The sequence below is a fragment of the Stenella coeruleoalba genome (assembly GCF_951394435.1).
Source record: "Stenella coeruleoalba genome assembly, chromosome: X".
Classification (NCBI taxonomy): Eukaryota; Metazoa; Chordata; class Mammalia; order Artiodactyla; family Delphinidae; genus Stenella; species Stenella coeruleoalba.
Window position 1 is genome coordinate 37,296,982 of NC_137152.1, and position 14,256 is coordinate 37,311,237.

The 14,256-nt window shown below is 39.5% G+C and overlaps 1 protein-coding gene across 2 annotated transcripts in view; it reads right to left on the reverse strand.

The window, feature by feature from the left end:
* The window catches only part of SYN1 (synapsin I), a 43,681-nt gene that overhangs the window by 22,473 nt on the left and 6,952 nt on the right, over positions 1 to 14,256 (reverse strand). For both annotated transcript variants that reach the window (XM_079910769.1, XM_079910770.1), the window contains exons 2-5: positions 9,719 to 9,776; positions 9,524 to 9,615; positions 7,472 to 7,628; positions 7,211 to 7,300 (exon numbers count right to left, since the gene is read on the reverse strand). In XM_079910769.1, coding sequence (XP_079766895.1) covers positions 7,211 to 7,300; positions 7,472 to 7,628; positions 9,524 to 9,615; positions 9,719 to 9,776 — 397 coding nt within the window. The remainder of the gene's footprint in view (positions 1 to 7,210; positions 7,301 to 7,471; positions 7,629 to 9,523; positions 9,616 to 9,718; positions 9,777 to 14,256) is intronic.

The following is a 14,256-nucleotide window of genomic DNA, read 5'->3' on the forward strand; positions in this document are numbered from 1 at the left end:
ATAATGTAGGCTCCCTGTCATCAGGTATGCCATGAAAAGAAGGCAGTCACTGCTCACACTACTGTTGATAAGTTTATTACAAAGAAATAAAACAATTTAATTCTAAAAAAAAATAGAAAGTATCAGGGGAATTCCCTGGCAGTTCAGTGGTTAGGACTTGGCGCTTTCACTGCTGGGGGCCCAGGTTTGATCCCTGGTTGGGGAACTAAGATCCCACAAGCCGTATGGTGTAGCCAAAAAAAAACCCCAAAAAGTATCAGTATGAACACATTTCATATAATTTCATATATATGTATATATAAAATTTCATATATATATATTTCATATATATATAATGAAATTTCCTAAGCTCTGCACAATGAGAGGATCTAGAAGCAAGGACATTCCAGTAGCAATGAGTACATCTAGCTCCCAGATCCTGGCTTTGAAATACCGTTATCCTAGGGTTGTGAAAGAACAAGATATGCCTGGAGGTGACGTTGGCCGAAATGCCAAGTAAGGGCCTATAAAAATCCTCTCCTCCATAAAAGCAATGAGAATATTGGTAAAAATTGCCACAATCAACTTTATCAGAACTCTGGAAACTGACCAGAGGTTTACAATAATTCAGGAAGCATTTATTGAAGAAAAAGGCTGAATCTCACTAAGAACAGTAAGTTTTGTGGCATTTGAACTTTTCCTGTTCCCATTCTCTTCTTCCCACTTCCACAACAGATTTTAAAATCAACACCCTTGCAATTCTGATGAAACCACAGCAGGCTGGCTAGCAGCCAATGGAGGAAGCAGAACAGGGTAGGAGTTCCTCCAAAGCCCCATTCCCAGAAACTATCTTTATTTGACCTGTATGGCACTTCCCCAGAAAACTCCATTCACAGGACTTGTCTATTTGACCTGACTCAGAATTCACCTGGTGTGAACAGTTTTTCTTGGGGGTGCTTTTCAAAAATAATCAGCAGCAATTGTTTAACACAGCAGCTGTTTGAGGCAACGACTACAGTTAAGACAATCAACAAGCTGGCCAAAACTTAACAGAAAAATCTGAGTAATAAGATGTTCATAGGAGGTTTTGAAAAGTTCTGACATATTCCTAGGAATCTAGAAAGCCATAAATATGCATAATGCTGTGTGCATGCCTAGGATCTCTGGCTGACCTTGAGGCTCTGCACAAGCAGGAAGTAAAGGTTAAGGCAAAGTTGTAAACAGCCTGCCTGAACATTGAAGGCATGCCCCAACGTGCCCTCAGAGCTCATCAGCAAAGGCTGGGAGACTTACTAGATCCAAGTGTTTAAAGAAATATCTGTCCAATCATTAGTTGACCACTAAGCTAATAAAGTAGAGACTTCAATGACCATATATGACAAAGAATATAGACTTTACAGAATTAGTTCAAGAAAGTCCCTAAAAAAACCCCCAAAGAAAAACAAAAGCAAACTTTGGGGAAGAGGGGGAATCTGATTTCCAGAGTTGTCGCATTATATTATTTAAGATATTCAGTTTTCAACTAAAATTTATAAGACATGCGAAGAAACAATAAAGTATGACCCAAACACAGAAAAATAAAGCAGTCAGTAGACACTGTCCCTGAGGAAGTCCAGATGTTGGAATTAATAGACTATAAATCAACTACTTGGAAGATTTTCAAAGAACTAAAGGAAACCATGTCTAAATATTTAAATGAAAGTATAAGAATGGTGTTCTAACAAACAGAAACTATCAATAAAGAGATAAAAATTATAAAATAATAGAAATTCTGGAATTGAAAAACACAATAACTGAAATGAAAAATTCATTACAGGGGCTCAACAGTAGATTTGAGCTGGCAGAGGAAAGAATCAGTGAATTTGAAGATAGGCCGACTGAGATTATCCAATCTGAGGAGCAGAAAGAAAACAATAACCAAAATGACTGGAGCCTCAGGGGCCTGTGAAACACCACAAGCATGTCAACACACACATATTGGGAGTCCTAAAAGGAGAGAGAAAAGAGAAAAGTGAAATAAAGAATATTTGAAGGAATAATGGCTGAAAACCTCCCAAATCTGAAGAAAAAGATTAATCTGTACATCCAAGAAGCTCACTGAACTTCAAATAGGATAAACTCATAGAGATCTACATCTAGGCGCATCATAAACAAACCTATAAAAGTGAAAGACAAAGAGAGAATCTTGAAAGTAGTAAGAGAGAAGTGACTTTTCACATACAAAGGATCTTCAGTAGGACTGACAGCTGATTTCTCATCAGAAACCTTGGAGGCCAGAAGGCAGTGGGACAACTTATTCAAAGCACTGAAAGAAAAAGACTGTCAACTAAGAATTCTATATCCTTCAAAACTATATTTCAAAAATGAAGGAAAAGTTAAGACATTCACAGATAAGCAAAAACTTAGATAATCTGTCACTAGCACACTTCTCCTACAAGAAATACTAAGAGAATCCTTCAGGCTGAAATGAAATGACACTAAACAGTAACTCACATACACATGAAGAAATAAAGAGCACCTGTAAAGGTAACTACATAGATAAATATAAAAGACAGTGTGAATGCATTTTTTATTTGTAATGCTTTTTTCCTCCTATCTGATTTAAAAGATAACTGCATCAAGCAATAATTATAAGTCTATATTCATGGGCATATGATGTGTAAAGATGTAATTTGTATGACAATAATAGCACAAAGGCAGAGTGAGGGAATAGAGCTATAAAAAGGCAAAGATTTTCTTAATACTATTGAAATTAAATTGGTTTTAATTAAAATGAGAGTGGTATAAATTAAAATGTTAATTGTAATCCCCAGGGAAACTACAAAGAAAATAATTTTTTAAAAAACATGGAAAAAGAAACAACAAGAGAATTAAAATGGCACACAGGAAAATAGCTATTTAACACAAAAGTATGCATTAATGGAGGAATACAGGAACACAAAAGGCATAAGAAATATAGAAAACAAATAGCAAAATTACAAGCATAAATTCTACCTTATCAGTAATTACATTAAGTGTAAATTAATTAAACACTCCAATTAATAGGCAGAGATAGGCAAAATAGATGAAAAACATGACATAATTATATGCTGTCTATAGGAGACACACTTTAGATTCAAAGATACAAATAAGTTGAAGGTAAATGAATGGAAAAAGATTTACCATGCAAATAGTAACCCAAAGAAAGCTGGAATGGCTATACTAACATCAGATAAAATAGACTTTAAAACAAAAATTGTTACTAGAGATAAAAAAGGACATTTTATACTGATAAAAGGGTCATTTCATCAAGAAGATATAACAATTGTCAACATATATGCTAACAACAAAGCCCCAAATACATGAAACAAAAAAAACAGGCAGAACTGAAGGGAAGAAATAGACAGTTCAATAATAATTGTTGGGACTCTCCTGGTGGCACAGTGGTTAAGAATCTGCCTGCCAATACAGGGGACACAGGTTCAATCCCTGGTCCAGGAAGATCCCACGTGCCATGGAGCAACTAAGCTCGTGCACCACGACTACTGAGCCTGCACTCTAGAGCCCATGAGCCACAACTACTAAGCACATGCACTGCAACTACTGAAGCCCGTGTGCCTAGAGCCCGTGTTCTGCAACAAGAGAAGCCACTGCAATGAGAAGCCCACGCACCACAATGAAGAGTAGCTCCCGCTCGCTGCAACTAGAGAAAGCCCATGAACAGCAACAAAGACCCAATGTAGCCAAAAAAAAAAAGCAAAAAAACAATAATTGTTGGAGATTTCAATACTTCACTTTAAATAATGGATAAAACAACTAGACAGAGGATAAACAAGGAAAGAGAAGACCCAAACACCACTATAAACCAACTAGACCTAACAGACATCTATAGAACATTCCATCCTACAACAGCAGCATAAATATTCTTCTCAAGTGTACATAGAACATTCTCGAGGACAGACTATATGTTAAGCCACAAAACAAATCTCAATAATGTAAAAGAGCTGAAACATACAAAGTATGTTCTCTGACCACAACTGAATGAAATTAGAAACCAATAACAGAAGGAAATTTGGGAAATTCACAAATATGTGGAAAGTAAACAACACACTCCTAAATAACCAATGGGTCAAAGAAGAACTCACCATGAAAATTAGAAGCTACTTTGAGATGAATGAAAATGAAGACAACATACAAAAATTGCTTAGAGGGAAATTTTAGCTGTAAACATCTACATTTAAAAATAAGAAAGATATCAAATCAATAACCTAATCTTCTTAAGAAACTATACAAAAAACAAAAACAAACACCAGAGAAAGCAGAAGGAAAGAAGTAATAAAGATTAGAGTGGAAATAAATGAAGTTGAGAATAGAAAAACAATAGAGAAAATCAATGAAACCAAAAGTTGGTTCTTTGAGAAGATCAACAAAATAAGCAAACTTTTAGACTAAGATTTTATTTTATTTATTTATTTATTTATTTTTTAAACTAAGATTTTAAAACAGAGAAAACTAATTACTAAAATCAGGAATGAAAGAGACATAACTACTGACCTTAAAGAAATAAAAAGGATTATAAGAGAACACTATGAACAATTCTATGCCAACAAATTAGAAAACCTAGTTGAAATGGACAAATTTCTAGGAAGACACAAACTTCCAAAACTAATTCAAGAAGAAATGGAAAATCTGAATAGACCTACAATAAGTGAAGAGATTGAATTAGTATTTAAAAAAACAAAAGAACTTCCTACAAAGAAATACCCAGGACCAGATGTCTTCACCAGTGAAGTATGCCGAACATTTAAAATAAAATTAACACTAGGGACTTTCCTGGAGGTCCAGTGGTTAAGACTCCATGCTTCCACTGCAGGGGGCGCGGGTTTGATCCCTGGTCAGGGAATTAAGATCCCACATGAGCACGGCACAGCAAAAAAATAAAAAAAATTAAAAAATTAAAAATAAAATAAACATTAATCTTTCATTAACTCTTCCTACAAATAGAAGAGGAGGGAACACTGTCCATTTCATTCTATGAGGCTACTATCACCCTGATACCAAAACCAGACAAAGACATCATAAGAAAACTACAGATCAATATCCCTTATGATTATTGATACCATAATTTTCAACAAAATACTAACTGAATCCCATAGCATATAAAAAGGATTATATGTCAGACCAAGTGGGATCTGGCCGAAGAATGCAAGTGTGACTCAATTTGCATGAAAATCAATTAATGTAATACACCATATTCATAGAATAAAGGACAAAAAGCCGTATCATATCAATAAACATAGAAAAAGCATTTGACAGAGTCCAGCATCCTTCCATGATAAAAACACTTCAACAAATAAAGAATAGAAGGGAACTTCATCAACACTTAGGTAGCAGTTAATAAATGTCAGATGCACTGTTGTAACCACTTTATGTTCATTAAATAATTTAATTCTCACATTAACTCTGTAAGGCAGGAACTATTATTAGCCATATTTTACAGATGGGAAAACTGAGGCACAGAGCATTTAACTAACATTTCTTATGTTCGGAAGCTAATAAGTTGTGGAGCTAGGATTACAATACAGAAATTCTGACTACAGTGTCCATGTTCTTAACCATAGTCAGCTATACTGTCTCTCAGTGAATGTAAAATAATAATAATGATAAACAAACTTGGTTTCCTAAGAACTAATGATTTGATCTTCATCTGTTAGTAAACTTAATTCATAGTACTGTTGACTTATATCAGTGACCATAATTTGTAATACTTGTAAGAATTTTTAACATTAGTACCAATGTTTATTTAAGTTGGTAAAGCTGGGTCAATATTGATATTTAATTGTAATTTAATTCATAAAACTGGTGATGTTTATTTATATAAGTAAACATAATTTGTAACATTGTAAAAACCTTGTCAAATTAGTTATAAAACTTGATGGCATTGGTAATGGTGATTCAATTTCTTTTTTTTTCCAATTTCTATTTGTAACTAAAACCTGATTCATAACTGTGGTACTCATAACTTATACTAGTAAACGTAACTTTAATATTAGTAATTATTTATGATATCAATTGGATGTTAACCATATTAATAATGACTTCTGTTAGTAACTGTAGGATAGCTCAAAACATAGGTACTCATAATTTATATTAGTAATCTTAATTTGTAACATTGGCAGTAATTTGTAACAGTACTTTACAATGTTTGTACTAATAGTTTAATTTCTTTTAGTAATTATAACTTAATTCACAACATAGGCACTAATCATTTATATTGATGATCTTAATTTGTAACACTGTAATAAACTGTAATCTTAGTTGTAATATTTGATGATATTAGTAATGGTAATACAATTTTTATTATTAAGTATAATATAATTCAAAACAGGGACTTATAATTTATATTAGAGCATAATTTATAATATTGATAATAATTTGTAATAATAGTTATAATCTTCAATGATACTAGTAATAATTACTCAAATTCTATTAGGAACTATAATTTAATTCATAACATTGGCACTCACAATTTTTTATCAATAACAGTAATTTGTAATACTGGTTATAATTTATAATATTAGTGATTATATTTGTGGTAAAAGTAGCCAACAATCCAATTTTCTATTTGTATACAATCTAATTTTTAACATTGCTACTGATAATTTTTATTGGCAATCCTAATTTGAAACACTATTAACATTTCTATCAGGAGGAATATTTGGTAACGTTAGTAACAATGACTTGATTTGTATATGTAACATAATCTGATGTGCATCATTTTTTTTGTCTTTATTGAATTTGTTACAATATTGCTTCTGTTTTATGTTTTGGTATTTTGGCCGTGAGGCATGTGGGATCTTAGAATTATGGAACGCTTCATGAATTTGCGTGTCATCCTTGCGCAGGGGCCATGCTAATCTTCTCTGTATTGTTCCAATTTTAGTATATGTGCTGCCGAAGTGAGCACCATAATCTGAATCATTACATTAATTCTGTTAATTTACACTAGAAATCAGTTTTTTAATACTGGTGAGAATAGATACTATAACAGGATCAATGATTTAATCACACTTGTAACTACACAGTAAATTCCTGGTAGTAATAAACCGTATCACGAAGCAACGTCACCCTCCATGTGCATGTGCCGGCTGCACTCTCTGATAGCATACCACTGGTAATACATCCATTGGCAATACTATTGCAATAGGCACGATGCTTTTCCCTCCAGCTCACTCCCTTTCCCCAGACTCACCATCTCTTTGTGATTGGGGTAGAAGGTCTGATCGATTAGAGGGAATTCCTCTGTCCCCAGTTTCTTGTGCAGTCGAACCATCTGAGCGAACTATGAGAGGCAGGAGAGACGGGTCAGCAAGTCCCTTTACCTGGAGGGAGTCTCCAAGCTGGGACTCCAAGCTTCCAAACTTCCTCCGTTCCCCCAGATCACAGTGGTTTCAAGCTCCCGCATGCATGTATGAGCTGTTCCCTCTGCCAGTAGCACCCTTCTGTCACTTACCACCCAGGGCTTGTCACAGAAGTTGTAGACAGAATGCAAAGAGTTAACGCTGGGGATTCCGGCATACTGCAGCCCAATGACCAAACTGCGGTAGTCTCCATTCCGTGCCATGCTGAAGGCATGCTGGCGGATCAGCACGAAGTCTGGTTTCAGAGACCTGGGGTGGCAAGGGTAGAGTGTAGATGGTCCTCCCAGAAGCTCCCCACCACCTTTAGAATAAAGGTCAAGTCTTGAAATCTCCACAGCTCCTAGAAACTACACAGTGGTTTCTCACCTCAGCCACATACACAAGCTGTTCCCTCCACCACATGTGCCCTTCCTACCCTTTCCTCATCTGGTGGCCCTCTTAAGCCTTTCCTGCCTGCTCCTCTCCTCACCAAGGTGAGCTTGCAACTTGCCCGCTCAGCTCTCACAGCTCCCAGTCACAATCTCTCAGACTACTTCTGTCCACGAAGGATGCTGCCCAGAATAAATTCCAGCCTCAGGGCCTCTACATGGGCTATTCCCTCTGCCTGAAACGCTTCCTCCCTAGATTTCTACATGCCCCACTCCTCCACCTCCTTCAAGTCTTTCCTCAAATGTCTCTCACACTACTGGTCTACCCCCAACCAAACTGCAGACCCTTCCCCAATCCCTTCACCAATCCCTATATCCCTTTGCTGATATTTTTTCTGAGCACTTTGACATTTCCTTCTTTATTTGTTTATTGTGTGTATCCCACAGTAGAATGTAAGCTTCACGAGAGCAGAGGGGTTTTTTTGTTTGTTTTTTTTGCGGTACGCGGTCCTCTCACTGTTGCGGCCTCTCCCGTTGCGGAGCACAGGCTCCGGACGCGCAGGCTCAGCGGCCATGGCTCACGGGCCCAGCCGCTCCGCGGCATGTGGGATCTTCCCAGACTGGGGCACGAACCCGTGTCCCCTGCATCGGCAGGCGGACTCTCAACCACTGCGCCAACAGGGAAGCCCCGAGCAGAGGGTTTTTATTTTGTCTTTTTTGGGGTCTGTTTTGTTCACTGCCAGGACCTCAGTATGTACAACAGCTCCTGGCACACAATAGATACTCAATAAATATTTGTTGAATGTAAAATGCTGAGAGCAGCACCTGGCATGCAGTAGATGCTCAAGAAATGTTTGTTGAATTAATATTTGGTTGGCCAAAAAGTTCGTTTGGATTTTTCTGTAAGATGTTATGGAAGAACACGAACGAACATTTTGGCCAATCCAATAACTGAAAAGTTTGGCTTGTGGTCTTCTGGGATCCTTGGCTCTTCTCCACAAGAGAAGCTATCTCCTTACATTCTGTGCCTAAGTTCTTTTTCTAAAAATTGGAATATAATTGGCACGTTATATGTCAATTCTTCTATAAGTTTAAGGTGTATAACATGTTGATTTGATACATTTATATATTATAATATGATTGCCATTGTAGCATTAGTTAGTACCTCTACCATGTCACATAATTATTTCTTTTTTCATGGTGGGAATAATTAAGATCTGGTCTTTTAGCAGGTTTGCTGATTATGATACAATATTGTTGTCTGTATCCACCGTACTGTGGATTAGATCTCTAGGATTTATTTATCTATCAGTTGCAAGTTTGTACTCTTAAACAACATCTCTCCTATTCTTCCACCCCACCCACCAGCCTCTGGCAATCACCTTTTTACTCTCTGTCTCTATTAGTTTGGCTCTTTCAGATTCCACATATAAGTGATAGCATACAGTATTCCTCTTTCTCTGTCTGATTTATCTCACTTAGCATAATGTCCTCAAGATCCATCCATGTTGTCACAAATGGCAGGATTTCCTTCTTTCTCATGGCTGAATAACATCCCATTGTGTGTGTGTGTGTGTGTGTGTGTGTGTGTGTGTATGTGTGTGTGTGTATCACTTCTTTATCCATTCATCTGTTGATGGATACTTAGGTTGGCTATTGCAATGTGCCTAAGTTCTTGCTCACAGAAGGATGGGAGGGGAGGTAGGGACTCTCCCTCAGCTCTAAGGGAGCCCTTTTGCCTCCCCCATAATACCAAGGTAACCTTTTTACACTCACCGCACAACCTTCACCCCATTCCGAAGGACTTCCATGTCCACAGAGAATCCACCATTGGCATGAGCCACGAGGTTGAGATCAGAGAATTCAGCCTGGGAAGGAAAAAAAATCAGGGATTCATGCACATCACACAAAAAAGACCACTCAGTTTGCAGTCTGGACAGTTGACCCCCATGTCCACCTGCCCCAACTAACCTGTTCTACTTTAATGTCAATTTCTCCATGGATCTTTTTCCCTTTGAAGTATTTCGCCCTGAAGAGGAAAAGCAGAGCACATCCGTCAATGCTCCAATCTCAGGAAGACGAAACCCAGGCTGGTCCTTTGACCCCTTTGCCCCTCCAGTGCCACTAGAGAAACTATAATGTGATTTATAATTGTTGAAATACTTTGAAAAACCTAACAGTTCTTTGTGAACAATGAAGTCTGTTGTAATCCTTGTGGAGGTATGTAAATGTCAAAGGAGATTGCAAACTATAAAACAAGTTCTTAAAACACAGAGAGCAGGCATTTCCCAAAGTATGGTCTGCTTGTCACACTGCTATCTGAAAAGCTTTGCAAAACAAGGAGTGCTTTGTAAAGTGTAACATACTTTGAAATTGCATGGAGGTTTGTAAATGGTAAAGAACCTTAGGGGGTATATATATATGGAGTGTGCCCAGGTATGTGTCAGCACCTATGTCTGCTTGTGTGGCCTGAAGCATCTCTCTGCTCTCTAGCCCTTTCCCAAGGAAGAACACATTCACCACGTGTGGTTGTGCACTGAGAGGGACACAGCAGCCATGAGTGGGCAGCTGCACTAGAAAAGGAGGAGCAGATTGAAGGGTGCAGGCTGGTGGGGGTTCTACAGAAGCCAGAGTCAGCCATGATGAGGGTGAGGAGGAATGCAGCTGAGGATGAGGGGAAGCCACAGGATCGGAGAGGCGTAGGAACAGCAGTAGATACATCACGAACTGCTAAGTCACTGTCCCTGGGCCCATTCCCATATGGGCTTCTCCCCCAGGCCCAGGATTCCTTCCTGACAGACTTCTCCACAGACAGAAGCTCATCCCCAATCAGGTTTCCCATAGAAGAAGGCTGAGGGGAGGAGCCACTCCTGGGATTGCCTACATGCACACAATCAGGATCTCTGATATACACAGCACAACCGGCCCTAGTGATTTCACTGACATACCCCTAAGACCCCAAGCACAGCTATTTTCTCCTCTCTCTCCCTCTTCCCTCCTACCCCCTACTCCATCACTGACACTGTCCCCTCACAGATGTTGGAAGAGAATCTCTTAGACCTGTGCATTTTTCATGTAGAAAATGATGACGATCATATGATATCGCTTATATGTGGAATCTAAAAAAATAGTACAAATGAACTTATTTACAAAACAGAAATAGACTCACAGATGTAGAAAACAAACTTATGGTTACCAGGGGGAAAGGGGGGAGGGATAAATTGGGAATTTGGGATTGACATATACACGCTACTATATATAAAATAGATAACTAGTAAGGACCTACTGTATAGCACAAGGAACTCTACTCAGTACTCTGTAATGACCTATATGGGAAAAGAATCTAAAAAAGAGTGGATATATGTATATGTAAAACTGATTCACTTTGCTGTACACCTGAAACGAACACAACATTGTAAATCAACTATACTCCAATAAAAATTTTTTTAAAAAAAATTAGATGAATGGAAAAATAAATAAATAAATAAATAAAAGTGATATATATATATCACTTTTTGACCGTATATGTAGTGGATACTGTGGTATATATATATGATATATATCACTTTTTTAAAAAACTTTTTTAACTTTTTTGACCATAAATGTAGTGGATACTGTGGTGTTCTGCTCAGATCTCCTCTTCAGGGTCAATGCACCCTGAATATCAGCTGTTGAAAGATCACAGCTGTGTCCCCTTGGGAATTGTCTTCTGTCACAGGGAACTTCCTTGGCCAAGGTTATACTTACGTACTGGCAGCCCATGGCTGATATGTGGTCTATGAGTGAGTACAAAGGGCAGCCTCTTTGCCTCAATATAGGCTGACTCTGAAGGACCATCCTAGCTCTAGAGCTCCCCCTTAGGATCAGCTGAGGCCTTGGATGCAACCGCATTGGGGACCCACTTCTCCCTCTGCTCAACCTTGCCCTCCTTACAGGTGCTGATTCCAAAGGCACTCCCCGATAAGCCTGTGCGTGCAATTCTCTGTCTCAAAATCTGTTTTCAGAGACCCCAATCTAAAACAGTGGGCCAGAGAAGTCAAACTACAAAGAAGACTCTACTGCCTTTCTGGAGCCGGGCCACCCAGCGGCCAGCAGGCAATAACGAAGCATCATTTGTGGGGGTGGAGCACAATAGTCCCTGATGTGCTGTAGCAACACAAAGCGCCCTGTGACATGTCTGCGCTGTGGTGCAAGCAGGATGCCACTTGAACCATATGATCTGGCAAACCCTATGATACTGGAGATGTCTGTAGTGAGAAAAGATGCAGTGTGGAGTTGATTCTCCTGAGTGGGAGAATTATAGTGCAGGCCTATGGGGTTTTGAAGCAGAAGTAACTTTAACTGATGGTGGACTGTAATGAGATACTAGTGGAAGGGAATGCACTAGCTGGTGAAATATTCCTGGTACTAGAGAGGTGTGAGGGAAATGGTAACCAGACTTGGGTGACTATTCGCTAAACACCCTTGATTAGCTGAAGAAAGATATGACATGCTCAGTGTGAATAATCACCAATTCAAAGCAAAATGTAAAAGGCAGAAGACCTCCTTGGCTGTACTTAAGGAAACCCCAATGTTCTGCAACCAGAGGGCAGACAGAGGAGAAGATCAGACTTAGGACTTAACTGTAAGTGTAGTCGAACTTCAGAGAAGGTTGAATTCTCAGGCCCAGTACATCTCCTATGCCATGCTCAGGGCCCTAAAAGGACAGGAGTGGAGCCCTGAGATTGTGATGGGGATATCTGGGAAGATGCGTGTAACACCTTGAACTTACAGATTCACCTGAACCCACTGGGTCTGCTGGAGTAGCCCATTCCTTGTTAGAATACAGAAACTTCCCTTTGCTTGACAATAATGCAGAGGCCTCGAACGAAGCATGTGTCTTATAAAACAATTCTTACCCCTTTCAGAATCAACTTCCCTTCCCCTCTCGGCAACCAGATCAACAAACAGGGTCAAATCCTAGCACAACCTGACTGGAGAGGTTCTAAGCTTGCAAAGGAAGGAAAGGAATGATACACAGAAGCTGAAGAATCTGGCTAACATGTATCAGCAGGAGCTGGGAAAGCATGCCTGGGACTGGATGCTGAGGACAGTGGACCAAGGGAGTGAAGCATGAACTTGGAGCACTCTCCCAGGACACAGAACTTAAAACCGTGGCAACGACTCCAGGAAATGTTGCTGATACAATTTTGGATGACTTGTGGTAGCTTGGAAAAAACAGTGGCCCACACCAAGTGAAGCAGAAATACCAGACTTCCATGGCAGATTGTGGAGGAAAGGATCAAAGGGCTCAGAGGAGCAGATGTGTTAGAGTAGATACACTACTTAAGTCTGGAAGACCAACCAGCTGACTCTATTCTATGGGAGGGCCCAGAGGATATACCCAACTTACAAAGTGAGGAATATGTTGGTGAGAGTGGCACCAGCCATGTTGAGAAGCACAGTGGACATAAGGTCATAAATGAAGTCCTGGCCCAGGTCCTGCTCACAGTGGGTACGTTGGGTCCACAGGTCCACCTAGTGGTCACTTCCCCAGCTCACAAATACATAATTGGAATGGACATATCTGTAGTTTTCAGAACCCCTACACGAGTTCCTTGGCCTGCCGGGGCAGAGCTATGGTAGTGGGGAAGTTCAAATGGATGCCTCGGAAATTATACCCACCTCCCCTGATCAAAACTGTAAATCAAAGACAATATTGTGTCTATCCTAGGGGTGATGGTGGAAATTAGTGCTCCTCTGAAAGAGCTAAAGGACGCAGGGGTGTTAGTCCCATAATATCTCCACTGAATTAACCAGTTTGGGCCCTGAGGAGGCTGGACGGATCCTAAAGAATGTAGACTACTGTGAGCTCAACCAAGTAGTAGCCTTGATTGAAGCTGCTGTACTGGTCATGCTGTCATTGCTGGAGCAAATTAAAGGATCTCAGGTACAGCAGGTGGGCACTGATTTAGTGAATGACTGCTTTTCTATCCTGATCAGAAGAGAGGATCAGAGACATTTCACACTCATATGGGACTGACCACAATATATATTGATGGTCTTGCCATAGGGCTATGTTATCTTTCTCACCCTATGTCATCATATAGTCCAAGAGGACATGGACCACCTGTACATCCCAGAGAATATCACACTGGACTACTATATCGATTACATCATATTGATTGGCCAAGATGAGCAAGAGATGGTTAGCACATTGCCTTGATAAGACACATGCACTCCAGAGGGTGGGAGATAAACCCTGAAAAGACTCAGGGTCCTGCCACATTAGTGCGATTTTTAGGGATTCAGTGGGCCAAGGTATGCCAGGACAGCCCCTCCAAATAATCACGCAAAGCATTGCATCTTGCACCTTCCACCATGAGGAAGGCCTCTTCAGGTCCAAAGGAGAGGTCTCTTTAGGTTTTGGAGGCAGCGTATTCCACACCTGGAAATGCTGTTCCGATCCATATTTCAGGTGACACGTAAGGCTGCCAGCCCTGAGCAGGTCCAGGCTGTAGTGTGAGCAG